Source organism: Microtus oregoni, unplaced genomic scaffold (assembly GCF_018167655.1).
Source record: "Microtus oregoni isolate MIOR12 unplaced genomic scaffold, Mior012 000033F_ref0000390, whole genome shotgun sequence".
NCBI lineage: Eukaryota > Metazoa > Chordata > Mammalia > Rodentia > Cricetidae > Microtus > Microtus oregoni.
Window position 1 is genome coordinate 14,345,183 of NW_024543092.1, and position 19,164 is coordinate 14,364,346.

The 19,164-nt window shown below is 40.9% G+C and overlaps 1 protein-coding gene across 1 annotated transcript in view; it reads right to left on the reverse strand.

The window, feature by feature from the left end:
* Positions 1–19,164, reverse strand: part of Nox3 (NADPH oxidase 3) — a 65,888-nt gene that overhangs the window by 35,782 nt on the left and 10,942 nt on the right. Inside the window, exons 6-8 of the mRNA XM_041680343.1 lie at positions 10,009–10,190; positions 6,874–7,003; positions 1,272–1,364 (exon numbers count right to left, since the gene is read on the reverse strand). Of these exons, the coding sequence (XP_041536277.1) occupies positions 1,272–1,364; positions 6,874–7,003; positions 10,009–10,190 (405 nt within the window). The remainder of the gene's footprint in view (positions 1–1,271; positions 1,365–6,873; positions 7,004–10,008; positions 10,191–19,164) is intronic.

Consider the following 19,164-nt stretch of genomic DNA (forward strand, 5'->3'; position numbering starts at 1 on the left):
GGAATACTGGGATGGCACGTTTCCATGTAAGGAGCTCCTGACAGCGTTTCATCTTTTGTTCCAGGATTCTGCTCTCCCTTCTGACACTGCCTCAGATGAAGCATTCTCCTGTTCATCTTCTTTCAGTGAGACAGCAGAAGGACTGTGGAGCTCTCTTCAAATTGTACTAATACTGGGGAGTGGGCAGATGTGTTGGCTGATTTTGTGTCAACTTGACGCGAGCTAGCATCATCAGAGAGGAAGGAGCCTCAGTAGAGGAAATGCCCCCATGAGATCCAGCGGTAATGCATTTTCTCAATTAGTGACCGATGGGGAAGGGCCCAACCCATGGCAGGTGGTGCCACCCCTGGGCTGATGGCCCTGGTTTCTATAAAAAAGCAGGCTGAGCAAGCCACGGAGAGCAAGCCAGTAAATAGCACCCCTCTTTGACCTCTGCATCAACTCCTGCCTCTAGGTTCCTCCCAGCCCTGCTTGAGTTCCTGTGTTGATTTCCTGCAATGAAGCACTGTGACCTGGAAGTGTAAGCCAAAAGAACCGTTTTCTCCCCCAACTTGCTTTTTGGTCATGGTGTTTCGTCACAGCAATAGAAACCCCAACTTGAACAGTAGAGTAATTTTTACTTCTGTCAACCCACGGGTAATTCTTTTTCTGCCTATCCGTTCCTATCTTCCTCCAGCATGATGTAGAAATTAATGAGCCATGAGGACCAATAGCAAGACGGGGAAGCCCCAGCAGAGAGCACACCACTACACACAGTCGAGTACAGAGTAGAGTATGATGTCTGCCCTCTCCATCATAAACCTCCAGCACCTTTTCATATCCTGAAGCTGTGGCTTCATTCCAAGCCTGTGCTCAGTACCCCCAGGTAAGCATGTGCCTGCCTGAAGCTGTGTGGATGATTCTGGCATGTTTGCAAAATTCCACCTTGATACGGTACCTGAAGTTACTATGGTCAGTGTAAAGCATTCTTTGTGGTTCCCCGTCTCTTCCTCACCAGAGAGAAGCAATAATAAAGAGAAATATAGCTAACTCCAGTGCCACGCCATAAGCCTTTATCAGAATTCTATGTGCCAGCATGGAGCCTTGATCCCTGGCTCCTGTAAAAATGGTCACACTGAAAGATGCTCCGATACAAGCAATTATTAGAACAGAAGATGAGCCTCTAAATTACAGGCAGTTCTGTAATAAAAATGGCAAATTAAAAACTTGGGCTAATAAAAAATTTTCATCTACACTCAGGCTTTTATTCAGACATAAAGCTACACGCATACCTTGGTAATGACAACTTCTTGTTGGAATCTCCAGAACCTAATTATTCTTTCCCATGCATACAAGACCACGGGGCCCAAAGCCCATTTCCAGGCCTGGGAGGAGGGAGGAAGGGAGGAAGAGAGAGAGAGATGAAAATCCAAAAATTTCTGATTTGAACCATATCCATTTATAGCACAATGAGACTAAGATATTTCCCTTAATATTGGCCCAGCTATCAACAACAAGATGTCTCTGTGTACTAAATATGAAAACATTTAATTATTTCTTAAAGTCTACAATCTTATTTAAGAGATTAAATTCTCCTCTATGGGTTTTTATGCTTGCTTGATCAATGGTGCCTTTATGTAATTAGAAATAATTGAATTTTCAAAGAAATAAGAAAGGCAGATTGGTGTTTACATTATGTATGATAGGGTCGTAAATGCTCCCAAACCCACTCAAAGTCAAAGGCTACAAAAAGCATTTTTCAGCTGATGTAAGAAGTTTCAAATAGTAATTTTGGGAGCAAATAGAGCCTCACAACTAGGGGATCTGTCTGAATACAGACACCCACAGCCCCACGTACACACACACACACACACGTGTGAACACACACATATTGTTATCTAGAATGAAAAAAATCAAGCTAGATTCTTTAACACCACGAGTCTCAGAGGATCAGAACAAAGGCATCCACAATTGTCTGGAGACCTATGATAAGGAAAATTTCCATATTGAAAAAATTACTATTACTAAATAGTTGCTTATGATGTATACTTTTTTGAGTATAATCTTCATTATAGATGACCCATTTTTTGGCAGCCTATTGTCACAGGTGTTGTGTATAGCATAAGAGATCTTTCTCTAGTAGATGGAAAGGAATGGAAACTTAGAATTTTTTTTGTGGTTCAATGTCAAACATTCCTGATATCATATATTTAAGGTATCGATATATGATAACCTCTTTATTTCATGGAAGAAACCAAGGCTCAGTCTGATCAAGCCACTCCTTCAGTATGATAAGATATCTGGTGAAGATACAGGCTTGGGTGGAGCTGGCACACAGTCTGTTCTTGTAGGATCTCAGCTGCCTCGCTCAAGTACTAACTAGACAGGAGGAACAGGGTTCCATTACTTCCTGTCTGACACCAGAATAGATCCCGAGGCTTGCTTTATAAAACAGCAAGAGATTCCTGAGCTTATTGAATTTTTAGCATGCCAAGGGTTTTTGTTTTTGTTTTGTTTTTGAAATCTTGCCTTAATTTTATAGAGAAAAAGAAAACATAAACTCCGATTTTCTAGGAATGTGTTTGAGTTGCCTAGGAATGTTTGGCTGGATCTCAGAGAGCCTCATTGGACCTCAAGGTTGGAAAATGTTCTTAAATCTCATTATTCTAAGTCTACAATGACCTAAGCTCTCCAATAACCTTGGGAGCAGGGAAGGACCATCCTTCTTTTGAGTCTTGTGTTCTTTGTACACTCACTACTCATTTCCTTACTGGCTGTCTGGCTCCGCCTCCAAGACCACAAGCTTTTTGATATGATTTTTATTTCTTTTAAATTACCTTTCTTATTTTTAATTTCTCCCTCCCCCTCTTCCTTCCTTCCTTCCTTCCTTCCTTCTTTCTTTCTTTTCCTCCTTTTCTCTTTTTCCCTCTCCTCCTCCTCCCTCCCTCCCTCCCTCCCTCCCTCTCTTCCTCCCTCCCTCCCTCCCTCCCTCCCTCCCTCCCTCTCTCCCTCCCTCCTTCCTTCCTTTCTTCCTTCCTCCCTCCCTTCCTTCCTGATTTGTTAGTCCTGTATTCTTTTTTTTTTTTTTTGGCATGGTACTTGTCTTCATCTATCAGCCCCCTCTGCTTCTTTCCTGGGGGCCTCTTGCTTGCTTGACAAACGCTAGAATGTATTCAGGCAACACAAAGCAATTTGACCCATTTACTCTTTTCTGCCTCAGTGGGATTCAGCAACGTGTTCAGAATAGCAGGGAGGATAAAACCTTTTGTCCACTCGTGCTAGGGTGAGGCAGTGAAGTTGATTAGAGAAGGAAGAATAAGGGAAATGGCAGGAGGATGGAGCTGGACCAAGTAAACGAAGCCACGCTTCCTTATGCTTGAATAGACCAGAAAGTATTTTAAGAAGTGGTTTAGGTATTTAGAGAAATGACAGCAACAATTTCTACAGGAGTGAAAGATTTGCAAAGACATTCACGTAGTCTTTGTGTATTTTCACAAATAATCTTCCATATCCATTCGAAACCCACGTTTTAGACATCACACAGTTCATTTTAACGGTGTCAAATCAGCCATGGCCTCTGATTTTTCCACATTGATGAAATGGAATGGGTTATTTTTCTTTTCATGGTTAGTCGGGAAGGAGAATGTAAGCCATTAATCCTTGGCTCTATCTCTTTTCTACTATATAAATTGCTCCAGGAGGAGATAGGGAGGATTATTTATACTGTGATACTCCCAGAATTCCTTTGGGAGTTCAGGAGTGAGGGTGAGATACAGCTAGTAAGTGATGTTAGGAAAGTGGCCCAACTGTGGGCATCGGCATAGACAAAAGTCAAAAGATGGAGAGATCACGCCTGTATTTTCAGATATACCATGAAGTGTGTGTGTGTGTGTGTGTGTGTGTGTGTGTGCGTGCGTGTACACGCATATGTGCATGTATGCTTTCGTGCCTGTCTGCCTGCCTGACTCCAAGGTCAACTTTGGGTATTGTTCCTCAGGAGTCTTCCACATTGGTTTTTGAAATAGGATCCCTGACTGAGAACTGAAGCTCACTGATTAGGCTGAGGTGGTGGGCCAGTGAGCCCAACAGAGCTGCCTGTCTCCACCTGCCAGGGTTCAGATTGGAAGCCCACTCTAATGTGCCAGGCTTTATGTAGGTGCCAGGGATTGAACCTAAGTTCTCACGCCTTCATGCAAAGCTCTTGACTGACTGAGTTCTCTCCTCAACTCATATCTTTGGCTTTTGTATATTTTAATTTTGCATTTTTCAAACTGCAAAATGATTGGAGAAAATTCTTAAGTTCCTGCCAAGCTTTTGAATGTTTTGGGTTTATTCACAGAGATAAAAATGATTCTGGGAACACATAAAGGAAGTCTTGAAAGAAGGTCAGAGATTTGGAAGGAATAGCATAGGCTGCGGGGAAGAAATGGCACAGCCAGGCACAAGGTCAAGAGTTTTTTGTTGTTGTTGTTGCTGTTTTTGTTTTTGTTTTTTCAAGGTGTGGCTTTGCTTGGATTGCAAGCCCTTTGTAGCAGAGGCAACACTTTGAAATACTTTCAACCTCACTTTCTCAATTTCTTAAAAGGCCAGAACTGTTTAGTATGTTAGCTTCTCTAGTACTGAAAACCAATATGGACGCTTAACTTTCCTGTTTCCTACTCCAAAAATGTTCAGAAAATCACAGTATAACGAACGCATTACAACAGAAGCGAGAACGTCGATTTGACAGCAGCAACAACAAAACTTGATACCTCCACTTTTATTCTGGCCAGAAAATAGGGGCAGATTGGCTTTGATTTTATTTTATGTGTGTGGCTATGAATACACTATTTTTATAGGCAATAATCTCTCTTTGTGTAAGTTTCCCTTGAGTAAGTCCTGTGCAAGCGTGGTGACATACGACTTGATGGTTGTTTACTGATTGGCTCTTCCCTGGTCCAAATGTTCCCTCTTACCCTTAACCTTGTTCCTAGAAAGTGGGAAAAATCAGAGCCGTATGATTCTGATGCACGGGAAAATGAGCTAATTCCTTGGTGAAGGAGGACCAAGGTAGACTTATTGCATGAACAGCTCTCAAATCTGCAGGCTTGGGTGCCTGTGAGATAGGGAGAGAAAAGAGGAAAAGGGATTTCTCTGGACAGTTTCTACAAGGTGATGGAGAAAAGGTTCTCTGATTCCACATTGTGTCACTGATGGCTATTTCTAGAGACAAAAATCTTCATTAAAAATGCCCCAGGAAAGAGAGGCAAAGAGGACTAAATTGAGTCTTGTTAAGCGGTGTTAGGTCTGGGGCAGTGAAGCAGGGGACCCCTCAGTGTCCTTGGAATGCCTTTCTGGTTCAGTGTCTATAAAACATCAGAGGGAATATTGTCCAGCCCAGCCAAGTGGTAATTGCACAGCGTACAGACGCTTTGGATCAGGATCCATTAAAAATAATGGGAAAGGGTGACGCTGTGCGTTTGGGTGCACAGAGGTGTAGCTGGGGAGTTAGCAGGAGATGGGGAAGTTTCCCCTCTTCATCATAACTAATGCCAGCATTCACGGCTGGGAGCAGCCCCTGGTCTGTATTCATGAAGTGTGGGAGAGTATTGATTTTTTAATGGAGATGCTGGGGCTGAAGATTTTAGAGAGGTACTCACGCTCTTCATTAATATGCAGGCCAAATAGTGGCTGCCAAGAGCCAAGTTTAAGACAGAGACAATCTATCCACGGAGAGTTGAGTCTAAGACAGAGACAATCTATAGCAGCCATTAAAAGAACCACAGTCCAATGGGCACGTACCTCCCATCTCTGGGTTTTAAACATTTCTCCCAGCAGTTTCATCCCAAAAATATGACACTGGATTTAGTGTATTTGAGAATTTTTTAAAAAGCAATTATTTGTATTTTTCTGATGTCATTGTTTAACTAAATCCTAAATAGGTTATATGCTATTATATTCTATTATCTCATTTTAAATGATACATATTTTGCGCACTCATTGCCTGCTAGTTTTCATTTTCCATCTTTGTTTTGAGACAAGGTTTTATGTCTTCCAGGATGGTTAGTTTTTTGGGCACCTCCTATGATGACTCTCTTGCTCCCATGGTCTGAGTGCTGCAGTTACAGACTATGCTACTATGCCGGGTTTATGTGGTTCTGAGCTTCAAACTCAGTGCTTTGTGCGTGCTAGGCAAGTCCTCTACCAACTTGCTGCAGCCTCGGCCTCCTCTCCTTTTTAATGTAGTCTTTTCATTTATTTTCTGCCACATGTCAATCGCCCAGCTAAACCAGCAGTGTGTGCTTTCCAAATACACTGGCGATCAAACGGGAGGAGTATTCCTGTTTGCTGATGTCTCCAACTGCAGTGGCTGCCGCCTACCCAGAAAACACCACTCTCAAAAATCTGTGGACACTATCATTAAATTAATACTCAAATGAATTAAATCTATTCTTGGCTAGCATTGAGTTTAAGTAGAACAAAAGTAATTGGACACTCCTAATTCTTTGGACCGCAAAAAGTTGTAGAAAGGAAGAAGAGTAGGCTCGTGAAGAGGCTGGGTCCTCTCAGATCCTCAGGAGGCAGGCAGAGGGAGAGCAGGGGTGCAGAGGATGGTGGGCAAGCCACCAGGCTAACTCCCTCAGAGCCATTACTCCGCTGTTATGAAGTCCTGCAATATCAGACATCCATATTTAAGCCGGAGTAGAACACATTTCAAAGCTGAATAAAGTGCCTTTGGCAGTAAATCGCTTTTAAAATTATCCATAACTCGATTTCTCCATTAGCCCTCTTAATAAAGAGTTGGCTTCATCTAGTGGTGACATGGGCGGTTCTTTTTTCAAGCCTATAAAAGCTCTCGTTATTTTAACTGTGGGGACAGTTATTTTTAAAATCAGCTCCTGGGTTCGCTCTTACCGAAGGTTCTTTGCCAGAAAACTGAGGCACAGGGCAGAAGGCAGCTGCCTGCCATTCGGCGTAGCGGTCTCTGCAGAAGGTGACATTGTGCAGCCGGAGACTTTCTGGAGTTTGGCCTCGAACAATCCGACTTAGACACACACACACACACACACACACACACACCATCACCACCACCACCACCAAAACAAAACAAAAAAAAGCATGAAAATGTCAGGCTGATTTTGTGCGGTGTCTTTACACAGATTTATACTCTGCAGTGGCTTCCAGAAAAACACTCCCAGCTCTTGAAATTTGGGCTGTCATTCACTTCCCTCGGCGTCTTTAAAAATAGGCATTTAAAAAGCTTTGGGTAACTTTGAAGATCCCAGAAAAGAAGTACCCTCTCTGTGGTACCCTGTGTCACATTGAAAGTGTCTATATTAGAGAATTCATAATGAAGGAAATTGTTTGAACACATCCTTTTGTAGACTGTTGAATTTAATTAGGTTTCATCTCGCTCTGATTGCTGATTTGGGCTAATTGGCTAACTTCGTACGATTGGTTCCTTTTGCAGATTGATTTAACTTCTACCCTTCTTAGCTTGTATCTGAGCGCTTAGAAGTTTCAAGAGAATAAGTCCAAAGAAGTGCCCGGAATAATGGTATTTGTTTCCCCCAGTGACCTCTAGTGGGCTTAGCATTTGACAAGGTCAAAACGGGTCACTTTGAAATGTGTCTTTGAGGCTGTATTGATAAATTTAAAAGTAGAGAGAGAACCCTGAATGAATGGAGCGCTGGATAAAGAGTCCTGTAATCCTACTATATTGCACTTGTTACAGATGCATGACTAACTGACCTTTGCAAATTGCTTTGGCATCAACTCTCAGGATGACTTTCCTGACTTGTAAAGGGCCAGGCATTGAGGTAATAGAATCTGGGAGCTGCCCAATTAATAGGTGCTTATGAAGAAGATGCGTTGGTTTATTTTTGAGAAACTAGTTTCTCATAGACCAAGAAACATCAGCATCCCAGAGATACATGTCCTGGTTTGGCTGTGGCGTGGTCGTCTCCTTTGGCATTGTAGGGCATGGGGGGAAAGCAACTATAATGCTCCTGGAACTAGTCAGGTGTCAGTTAGAAACAACACGTTAGCCTCTGACTCTGCTTCTGTATACTGCTTCTTGAAGCTTGATAGCACTCGTTTGAGTCAGGTGAATCTCCAGGGCACAAATAATGATCACCTGAGGTGGGTGTATGGTATGTGGGGACCAGATTGTGGACATTATGCATTTTGGTACATTCATTCTTAGATGTTAGGCAATTTTCCCCATGGTATCTACAGGAGGTTCTAGATCATTCCATATGTATGTTAATCAAAAAAGTAAAAGTTTAAAATTTCTCCATTTATACCATTGCATAATAGGTAGACAGACTAAGGAGCTTTAACACCTTCAGCAATCCTCCACTTACTAAGCATTTTGTATAGAATTTGCAAATCACTTTTGATGTAAACAGTAGCTGCAGACTATGTCAAGAGGAGATTAAATAAGATCCTTATCCCCAAATAAGCCTTTCAGCAAGATTGCAATAACTTCAGCATTCTCCTTATGAAATATTATTTATGTACAGAAACATCTTCAGCAAGTGACTGACCGTTGGGATCCACTCATGTTTCAATACAGGGGATGTAGGTTTCAAGGGTTGCAGGAAGATTTTCTATGTTAAGACTTTTCTTCCTAAAGTTAATACAAAAATCAGTATCCTTTCTATGGACTAACAACAAACATGTTGAAAAGGAGACTATAAAATCATTCCTATTAATGGTAGCATCAAAAATACCTAGTAATAAACTTTCCAAGAGATAAAAGACCTCTACTGTGAAAAATTTAAATGTCTAAAGAAAGAAAAGGAAGAAGACAGTAGAAAATGGCAAGACTGCTCATGGATTGAGAGAACTGATGCTATGAAAAATAGCCATTTTTACATTAGAGACTCAGTACAACCCTAATCAGAATTCCCATGACATCATTCACATAAATAGGAAAAAAAATCCTAAAATTAATATGGAACCACCAAAGACCCCAGCTAGCCAAAGCAATCCTGAGCAAAAAGAATAATGTTGGGAGATTACCATGCCATATATCAAGATACATTGAGAGCCATAGTAACAAAAACAGCATGGTACTGGCACAAATACAGACATGTAGATCCATGACACAAAACAACTACATATAAGTATAGCCATCTTGTACTGGATAAAGTTGACAAAAATGAACATGGGAGGAAAAACAGCATCTTCAATCACAGATGCTAGGAGAACTGGGTGTCTATATGTAGAAGAGTGAAATTAGACCCATATGTCTTACACAAATATCAACTTCAAATTGATCAAAGACCTCAGTGTGAAACCTGAAAAACACCAAAACTGTTAGAAAAACCAGGCAGAAACCTACAGGATTTGGATGCAGGACAGGACTTTCTAAACTCTCCTTTCACTCAAGAATTAAGGCCAATAGTTGACAAAGGTGACTTCAAGCAACTAAGACAGCTAAGTACAGCAAAGGAAACAGTAAATCCAGGAGGAAGCTACTGAGTAGGAGCAAATGTCTGTTATCTACACATCTGATAGGGGATTAATGTCCACAGCATACAAAGAAGTCAAAAACCAGAGTTAAAACAAACCAGTTTTTAAAAAAATGAGAAATGGATCTGAACAGAGCGACCTCAAAAGAAGAAATAAAAACAGATAAGAAATATCTCAAAGCATTGAACATCCTTAGCAATTATAGAGATGCAAATTAAAGCTACTCTGCGATTTGATTTCCTCTTCAGCCTGTCAGAATGGATGAGACCGAGAAAACAACTGAGGAGAAAAGCTGGTGAGGCTGCAGGGGAAAGGGAACCTTCATTCACTGTTGGTGGGGTTGAAAACTGGGGCAGCCATTATGGAAACAAGTGTGGAACATTCTCGAAAAACTCAAAATAGACCAGCCATCCCACCCAGATATAGCACTCCTTGGCATGTACTCAAAGGACTTGGCAAATACTTGTCCAACCGTGTTCACTGATGCTCTGGTCACAATTTCACCATACTCAGGGAATATGTGTACACAGACACTCAGATCTGAGCATCTGGAGTACAGCATGGACTTACCCTCCTCCGTGGATGGCCAGACTGATGAAGAAGATGATGAAAACATGGTGTGTATACCAGAATAGCTCATAAGAGGACTGTCTGATGCACTCGGTTGAAGAGGTCATGATCAAGATTAAAGCCAGAGAGATCACCAGGCCAGTGATCCCCGAGACTGTCATTAGGAGCTCAGTGGTTGTGCTCTAGGAGATGCAAAGGCCACCAAATTAATCTTTTGGACTTTTGCACTTGGATCAAGATCAGTACTAGAGGAACCAAGCAAAGAGCAGTTTAGAGTGTTGGCTCCAGTGCACTGGACCTCAACAAGGTGCAGGTCCACTTGAAGAAACCAGCTGGGCAAATTCTTCCCTCTTCCCGTCTTAGCATGGATATTTACTTCGCTCAAGTTTTAAAAAAACACTCCGCCATTAAGTACATATTTTCCATTTCCACGAATTAATTTTCTTGTCAAAACTACTATCTTGAATCAGTACTAAAAAAGCATTTGGAGGACAATGCTGCAGAATGAGCTCAAATTCCAAGTTTTCAATTTTTAAGATTAAAAATATGGCTCACCACGCTTAATTGCATCTTAACATTAATAAACACTTTTTTGGGGGAGAGGCTCCTTAGGGACGCTCCTAATAAAGCAGTTGCATGCTCTGCTCCCCTGGTGGCTCTGCCTTGCTCTAGCTTTTTAATTGGAAGGACCATGACTTGCATTTCCTTCATATTCTCTCAGGGGGCATTGGAATGGGTCTGGGTAAATCCTTTGTGATCAATAAGGGTACAACTATTCTTATCTGGTGAGGACTCCCCAAAGGGCAGGATTCTGACCCGTGAGTGTGAGGGACAGCAAAATAGCCATTGAGGATATTAATCGCAAGGTGTTCAGTTTCTATCGTGCGTTCCCATATTCTTGCTTAGTCATTAGTATTCATGCCCCGTGTTCCCATCACTGAACCAAATACAGCTCAGTAAACTCACACTGTATCTTTTGTCAGTAAAACCTCATTAATTTAGGCTGCTTTGAGATCTGGAAGTAATTTGGACAGGGATTTCTCCATCGTTTACTTTCTCCTCGTCACAGAGTAGGAGAGTGGAATAAACTGAAAGAGGGTATACGTAAAACATTTTAAATATTTTTTGTAAGTGTACTCAGAACTTCAGAAGTCAATTTACAACATTTAATGTGCTAATTTCAAATTATTCATTATTATTATTATTAAAACAGATTTCTCCTTGTTTCCCTGTGATACATTTCTGGACTGGTCTGAGTTGCCATGAATAGTCTAAAATAATCCCACTGCATCACCTATGAGTTGCTTCAATGTATGTTTTGAGTTATTGATAATCATCTCTCCAAATACCCAAATTAAGGGGCTTCTGAGCTTAATTAGTACTTACCTGTAGGGATAAGTCCCACCCCTAAGGGGGCGTGTTCACCTCGGGCTAATGTTACCTATAAATTTGGCGAGCATGCTAAGAAAAAAGTTCATAGTGCTAAATTCACAAATTAAAAAAAGATGGAGAAAACTCACATTAGAGACTTAACAGCACAGGTAAAAGCTCTAAAAAAAAAAAAAAAAAAAAAAAAAAAAGCTGACTCACCAAGGAGAAGAAGACTGGAAAAATCAAATTGAGGGTTGAAATCAACAAAATAGAAACACGGAAAACAATCCAAAGAATCAATGAAGGAAACAGTGCTAGTTCTTTGAGTAAAATCAACAAAATTGACAAACTCCTATCCAAACTAGTTAAAAGGAAGAGAGAGAACACGCAAAATAACAAGATCAGAAATGAAAACGGAGCCATAACAACAGACACTGAGGAAATTCAGAGAATCATTGGGTCTTGTTAAAAAGCCTATGTGTGACAAAGTTGGAAAATGTAAAAGAGATGGACTTGTTTTTAGATAAAATCTTGATTTAATCCAAATTAAATCAAGACCAGGTGAGCAGCACACAATGCCTGTCTGCACTCTATGTGCTACCATACAGTTTGTGAGCTAGGAACAAGGGGCTAGAGGTTAAAATACACACACACACACAGACAGAGAGACAGAGACATGGACCTCTAGTCACTGGTAAGAAGCCCTTTATACAATAGCACCCTGGAGGCTTAGCACCCAACAGTCAAGTGGGCCAACAGGTTATCCTCTGATCCTCAAGGCCAAGGCAACCTCTTTTGGCTACAGAAAGAAGAGCTGGAGAGATAGCTCAGTGGTTAAGAGCATTGGCTGCCCTTCAAAGGTGAGAAGTTCGATTCCTGGCAACTGCATAATGGTTTTAATGCAGAATTTTACAAGAAATTCCAAGAACAGCTGATACCTATACTCCTTAATGTGTTTCACATTATAGAAGCATAAGAGTCTTGCGAAACTCTTTTTTTTGAAGCTGCAGTTACCCTGATACCTAAACCACACAAAGACTTAAGCAAGAAAGACAAATGCAGACCTATCTCACTCATGAACATCGATGCAAGAATTCTCAATAAAATACTGGCAAACCATCTTCAATGAGGACTACTGCCCTTTTTGGCTACAGAAAGAAGAGCTGGAGAGATAGCTAAGTGGTTAAGAGCATTGGCTGCCCTTCCAAAGGTGAGAAGTTCGATTCCTGGCAACCACTTAATGGCTCACAACCATCTGCAATGAGGTCTGGTGCCCTCTACTGACAACAGAAGGGAAAGGCAGGAGAGATAGCTCAGTGGTTAAGAGCATTGCTTGCTGAGTTCAATAAGGTCAAGTGCAGGGACCCAGGGACCCAATCTGTCTTTATTTGTGTAGGTATACCCATGATATCCATGACTTCTAATAAATGAGTGATTACTGAATCAGCTTTTTCTGAACTTAGAGCAGTTGCCCACTGAAAGCTTGAATAAGTGTCAGTGGTGTGAGGAACACATTTTAATTTGCCAAATTCTGCAAAGTGGAACACATCCATCTGCCAGATTTCATTCCTTTGGGTGCCCTTTGGATTAGCCCCTGCAGGCAGTGGTGTTTGGTTATAGAAAGAGCAAGTAGGGCATTTCTTTACAATCTCCTTAGCTTGTTGCCATGTAATTGAAAACTCTTTCTTCAAACCTTTGCTATTAACATGAAGTTTTTTATGAAATTCAGAGGCTTGTGGCACACTACCAATCAATAATTGATCAATTTCTGTATTACCTTGTGCTAGAAGACCTGGCAGACCCGTATGGGATCGGATGTATGTTATGTACATAGGGCAAAGCCTGTTCCTGATCAAATCATGAACCTGGAGAAACAATGAGGTTAGTTCTGTATCATCAGGTATAAATTCAGCAGTTTCAATATGTAAAATAACTCTTTCTGCGTATTGTGAATCTGTAACTATATTAATAGGTTCTTTAAAATCCCTTAGCACCATAAGAATGACATATAATTCCGCCTTCTGGACAGAATTATAAGGACTTTGTTCCACCTTACCCAAGTCTTCTGATTTGTAACCTGCCTTCCCTGATTTATTGGCATCAGTATAGAATGTACAGGCTCCAGTTATTGGAGCATCACGGACGATTCGAGGAAGAATCCAAGAAGTTCTCTTTATGAAGTTAAGCCTCTTGCTTTTTGGATAGTTGTTATTAATGTCTCCCAAAAAATTAGCACAAGCTCTTTGCCATGGTTCATTATCTTCCCATAATTTCTTTAGTTCATCAGCAGTAAAAGGCACTATAATTTCTGCTGGGTCTATGCCTGCTAGTTGACGAAGTCGCAGCTTGCCTTTTATAATTAACTCAGAGATTTTTTCCACATAAGTTTTCAGTTTCTTACTTGGTTTATGTGGTAAAAAGATCCATTCCAAAATAATATCATCTCTCTGCATTAAAATTCCTGTAGGAGAAATTTTTGATGGTAGTATGACAAGAATACAATCGAGCTTTGGATTCACCCTGTCCACATGTGCCTGTTGTAATTTTTCCTCAATCATTGTCAGTTCCTTTTCTGCTTCAGCTGTTAATTCTCTGGGACTTTTTAAATCTTTATCACCATCCAAGGTTTTGTTCAAATGAATTATTAGATCAGGTGTTATTCCAATAGCTGGTCGTAGACTGGAAATGTCTCCTAACAGTCTTTGAAAGTCATTAAGAGTCCGTAGGCGATCTCTCCTAATTTGTGCTTTTTGTGTCTTAATTTTTTGCAAACCTATTTTATAACCTAAATAATTAAAAGAATCTCCCTTCTGAATCTTTTCAGGAGCAATTTGCAATCCCCATTTAGGTAAAAGTATCTTTATTTCTTCAAACAGTCTGTTCAAGGTATCCATGTTTGAATCAGATAACAAAATGTCGTCCATGTAATGGTATACTATAGATTTGGGAAATTTCTTGCATATTATTTGCAATGGTTGGTTCACAAAATATTGGCACAAGGAGGGGCTATTTAACATACCCTGGGGGGACAACGGCCCAGTGGTACCTCCTTGAAGGTTGAGAATTGTTATAAGTAGGCACTGTGAAGGCAAATTTTTCTCTATCTTCTTTTTGCAAAGGTATAGTGAAAAAACAATCCTTTAAATCAATAACTATGAGAGGCCATCCTTTTGGTAATAAAGAGGGCAAAGGAATTCCAGATTGCAGAGGGCCCATAGGTTGAATAACCTTGTTGATGGCCCTGAGTTCTGTCACCATTCTTCATTTACATGATTTTTTCTTAATCACAAATGCAGGAGAATTCCAAGGGCTGGTAGATTCTTCTATATGTCCAGCATCTAGTTGTTCTTGTACCAGCTGTTCTAAAGCCTATAACATTTCCTCAGCTAAAGGCCATTGCTTTGTCCATATTGGTTTCTCAGTCAACCATTTTAGAGGCAAGGCTGTTGGTATCTCTGAAGGGACATTAATTGCTTGTTCTTGTACAGCCTGAATGGCCTGTTTTCTCCGTTTGTAATATCTTTTAATATTATTCTCAGAAATATAGGCTCTAGAAGTAGCGGGAATGTTAATTTCAGTATTCCATTGTTGTAATAGGTCACGACCCCATAAATTCATTGCGATATTGGCTACATATGGCTTTAATTTTCCTATTTGTCCCTCTGGCCCTATGCATTCAACCCATCTTGTGCTCTGCCTTACTCGAGATAGGGTTCCAATTCCCAGGAGCTGAACATTTACATTCTGAAGAGGCCAATACGGATGCCAAGATTCTGGGGTAATGATACTTACATAAGCACCTGTGTCCAGAAGGCCAGTAATAAAAATGCCATTTACACATACTCTCAGTTTAGGTCTTTGATCATTTATAGAAGTTTGCCAAAACACACGTAACTTTTCTTTCTGATCATTATTGCTTGTAACAGTAGGCATGGGGCTTCCTAATTGTCCTGACGAGGCACGTTCCCTGCAGAAACTGGAAATGACTGAACCATGTTTGCCATGGGAGCCTGTGAGGCCCCCCCCTCTCACGTTTCTCGTCTGTATCAGGTTGCCTTGTCTATCTCTTGTAGACCTGCATTCATTTGTCCAATGTCTGCCTTTTCCACATCTTCTACATAAACCTGAAGGCTGAGTCCTCCTATTTCTGTTATTTCTAGAAGATGCATTACTATTATTATTTCTGAAAGATGCATTATTATTATTATTATTATTTCTGAAAATCCGTTGTCTACAATTCCTTTTCATATGACCCATTTTGCCACAATTAAAACATTTGGTATTCTGGTGTCTCCTTTTACCATTAGAAATTGCTTCTTCTACCCATGCTTCAGTACCATAATCAAATGTATCAACATTGAGTGTATGCAAGACCTATTCTTCCAAGGCCACTGATCTGAGCCTTAAAGGCCCCAAAATCCTTTTGCATTCCACATTTGCATTTTCATAAGCCAAAGATTCAATCATTATATATCTTGCTTCTGGGTCAGATATCCCTATTTGTACAGCCCAAGTTAGTCTTTGTAAAAAGTCACTAAAGGGTTCTCTCTGACCCTGTTTAACTCTGACAAATGATTCCATTCTCTGACCTGGGTCTTGTACCCTGTCCCAAGCCCTTAAGGCTGCTGTAGTACACATGGAGAGTGTGTTTTCATCCAAATTAGCTTGTTCCTGAGAGTTGGAAAAGAGCCCTTCACCTAGAATTTTATCTAGGGAAATGTCAATTCCCTTTGCTTTTTCCTGCTGTTCTAAAAGTCTAGCCTCTTGCCTGAATAAGCATTTCCATTTCAATTGCAGTCCACTCTCAAGTACCGCAGAGCTCAGCTGGAGCCAGTCCGAGGGGGTTGCTCTGCTTGTCGTGGCCCAAGATCTTAGCATCTCCTTAACAAAAGAGACTTGCATCCCAAAAGTCCTGACAGTCTGTTTTATTTCCTTGAGATCATTCATATGGACAGGCTCCCATGTACCCTCCTTGATGATCCTAGGGTTTTTGGAACCAATCACCTTCTCTGTTGTTATTATTGGAAAGGCAGGTAGAGCTGTAGGTAGAGCTTTGTGGAAATTGTCCTGGAGAGATTTACCCACAGATGTAGTTAAAATTTGCCTTTCTACCCTTTGCTCTTCTTCATCAGAATTTAGAAATTCCTCAATCTTTTCAATTCTATTCACCATTGCCTTCTGCAATGTCTGAATCTTCTGTCCAGAATTATGTTCCAAAGCCTTCATTTAGGATTCTAAAGTATGAAGTTTGTCTGTTAGAGATAACATCTCATCTTTAGACATAATTTTTATGGCATAAACCGTGCATTCTTGTATTGACAATCTTTCCGTCAATCTGTCATAAGCTTTAGACAAAATCAGATTGTCACATTCAGCAGTTTTGATTCTCTCAGTTAATGTTTCATTTCCTACAGAAAGGGACTGAAGCTTACGATCCAAATCAGCTGTTCCCTCTTCCATAGTAATGAATTTCTCCTTAATATCAGCCACTAATGTTTCAGTTCCTACAGAAAGGGACTGAAGCTTACAATCCAAATCAGCTGTTCCCTCTTCCATAGTAATGAATTTCTCCTTAATATCAGCCATTAATGTTTCAGTTCCTACAGAAAGGGACTGAAGCTTATGATCCAAATCAGCTGTTCCCTCTTCCATAGTAATGAATTTCTCCTTAACATCAGCCTGGAGAACTTCAAACTGATTCTTGAGAAGATTGTTGTTATTCTCAATTGTTTTTAAGCGTTCAATCTCTGCCTTAAGAATCCTGGATTCATCTCGTAAAGACTTTATCATATTTCTATTATCAAACCTTTTAGTGCCAATGAAAACTACGAATCCCAGAAGGATCCATAGATGTGGGGTGATAGACACCTCTTGTGAAATCTCCCACATGGTACAATTAAAAAAACTGTTAAATTCTTGAATAGTAACGTGTTCAGACATTTTATTTATAAAAGAAAAATTTTTTACCTGCAATGATTGGTTCCTGCAAGTGGTGGTCTCTGTGTTTTTGCAGCCTGTCCTGGAACTAGCTCTTGTAGACCAGGCTGGCCTCGAACTCACAGAGATCCGCCTGTCTCTGCCTCCTGAGTGCTGGAATTAAAGGCGTGCACCACCACCGCCTGGCTGGCCCCCAACTCACAGAGATCCCCCTGCCTCTGCCTCCCAGGTGCTGGGATTAAAGGCCTGCGCCACCACAGCCTGGCTAAGTCACTTTGTATCAGACCAAATCTGCCGCTGTGGCAACTTTTGTTGCAAAACCGCAGATACTTGAGTTTCTGCTAATTCAGGCAGTGGGGTTCCACTGCAAACTTAGCCAAGGCAGGCGGGGGGGGGGGGGGGGGGGGGGGTAGGGGGGGATGGGGGGGTGGGGGGTGGGGGGGGTAATTGCTCTGGCGAGCAGGCGGGGCAGAATGGGCCTGTGTGGCCGAGTGTGTCTCAGACTCGGCACTGGGGCCCTGAGTCACGAACTAAAAAACAGCACCCGGGAGTGTGCTGTGTTAGCTAGCGGGCTAGGCGCTTGAGTCAGGGGCAAAATAGCCCGACGTTGGAAGCCAAAATGTAATGGCATAAACGAATGCAGACAGATTGTAAATATATATATATATATATATATATATATATATATATATATATATATATATATATATATAAAGCTTTAATGTAGAAATAGACTTACAGAACCACCGTGCCCGCAGAGACCAGGAAAGCAGAAGCAGCGGCTGGGAGCACGCTCACCAAATTTATAGGCAAACATTAGCCCGAGGCGAACACTCCCCCTTAGGGGTGGGACTTATCCCTACACTTACCTAGTATGTTGCTTCTAAAATTTTGAAACAACTGTGTTTGAAGTAGCTTAATTAGCTTGTTAAATTGCTTTAAAGGTTATTTATAATAAACACTATTTATTGCATAGTCTCTTCAAGATGTTGAGATTTTTCCTTGAGTCTCTCGTGAGCAGTGAATTTTGTAAAGCCTTAGCAGGGGGAAAATATAGACCCAAACAGGTGGCCAGATAAATTCTGAGATCCAACAAAATGGCATTAAAGACATTTCTGCATGCTTAGGGCATCTGAAGCTCTGATTTGTAGCTAGGAAATTTGTGCTTCTAATTGCTGTCAGTTAAGAAAAGGGAATTTGGTTTATTAATGGCCTGATGTTGGAAGCCTTCATGTGAGAATCAAGTATTTGACTTGGAAGAATCTCCTCCTAACTCGAATCTGAATTTTCCTTCTCAAATAAAAGAACCTGAGCAAAAGCACGGCTTTTAGAGAGGGCCCAGACAGAGAGATTCCTATCGATGGGGTGTATGGCCTTAAGACTTTTCTTAGAAAACAGATTATTTTTTTTTAGACAAAAAAACCCCTGGTCTTTGTTCCAATATGGTAGTCCCTGGAAAAATGTTTGGATGAACCATTAAGAGCAGATGTAAGGGTGGTGTAAGGGAGAGGAAAGTCTTTACCTATAGGATGCCGTGACTGATTCTATTACCTTTACCATTGGATGCTGTGACTTTACCATTACCATCGGACTCTGTGGCTGATTTTATTTTTTTCTTCCCAGAAGCACTGCTATTCTATACCTTTAGATATTACCATGAATGGAGTCACTAACCATGCAGTTATCATTCTGAAATGACCTTCTTTGGTCAATGTTTGTTTTTGCAAACTAGCTGTTCACACATGTGCCAGAATAGGAGGTGCAGAGAACAGACACAGAAAACAATCTGCAGGTTGAAAATGGAGCATCCAATCCATCACTTCTGGATTTGGAGGGTGAATGCTTTAT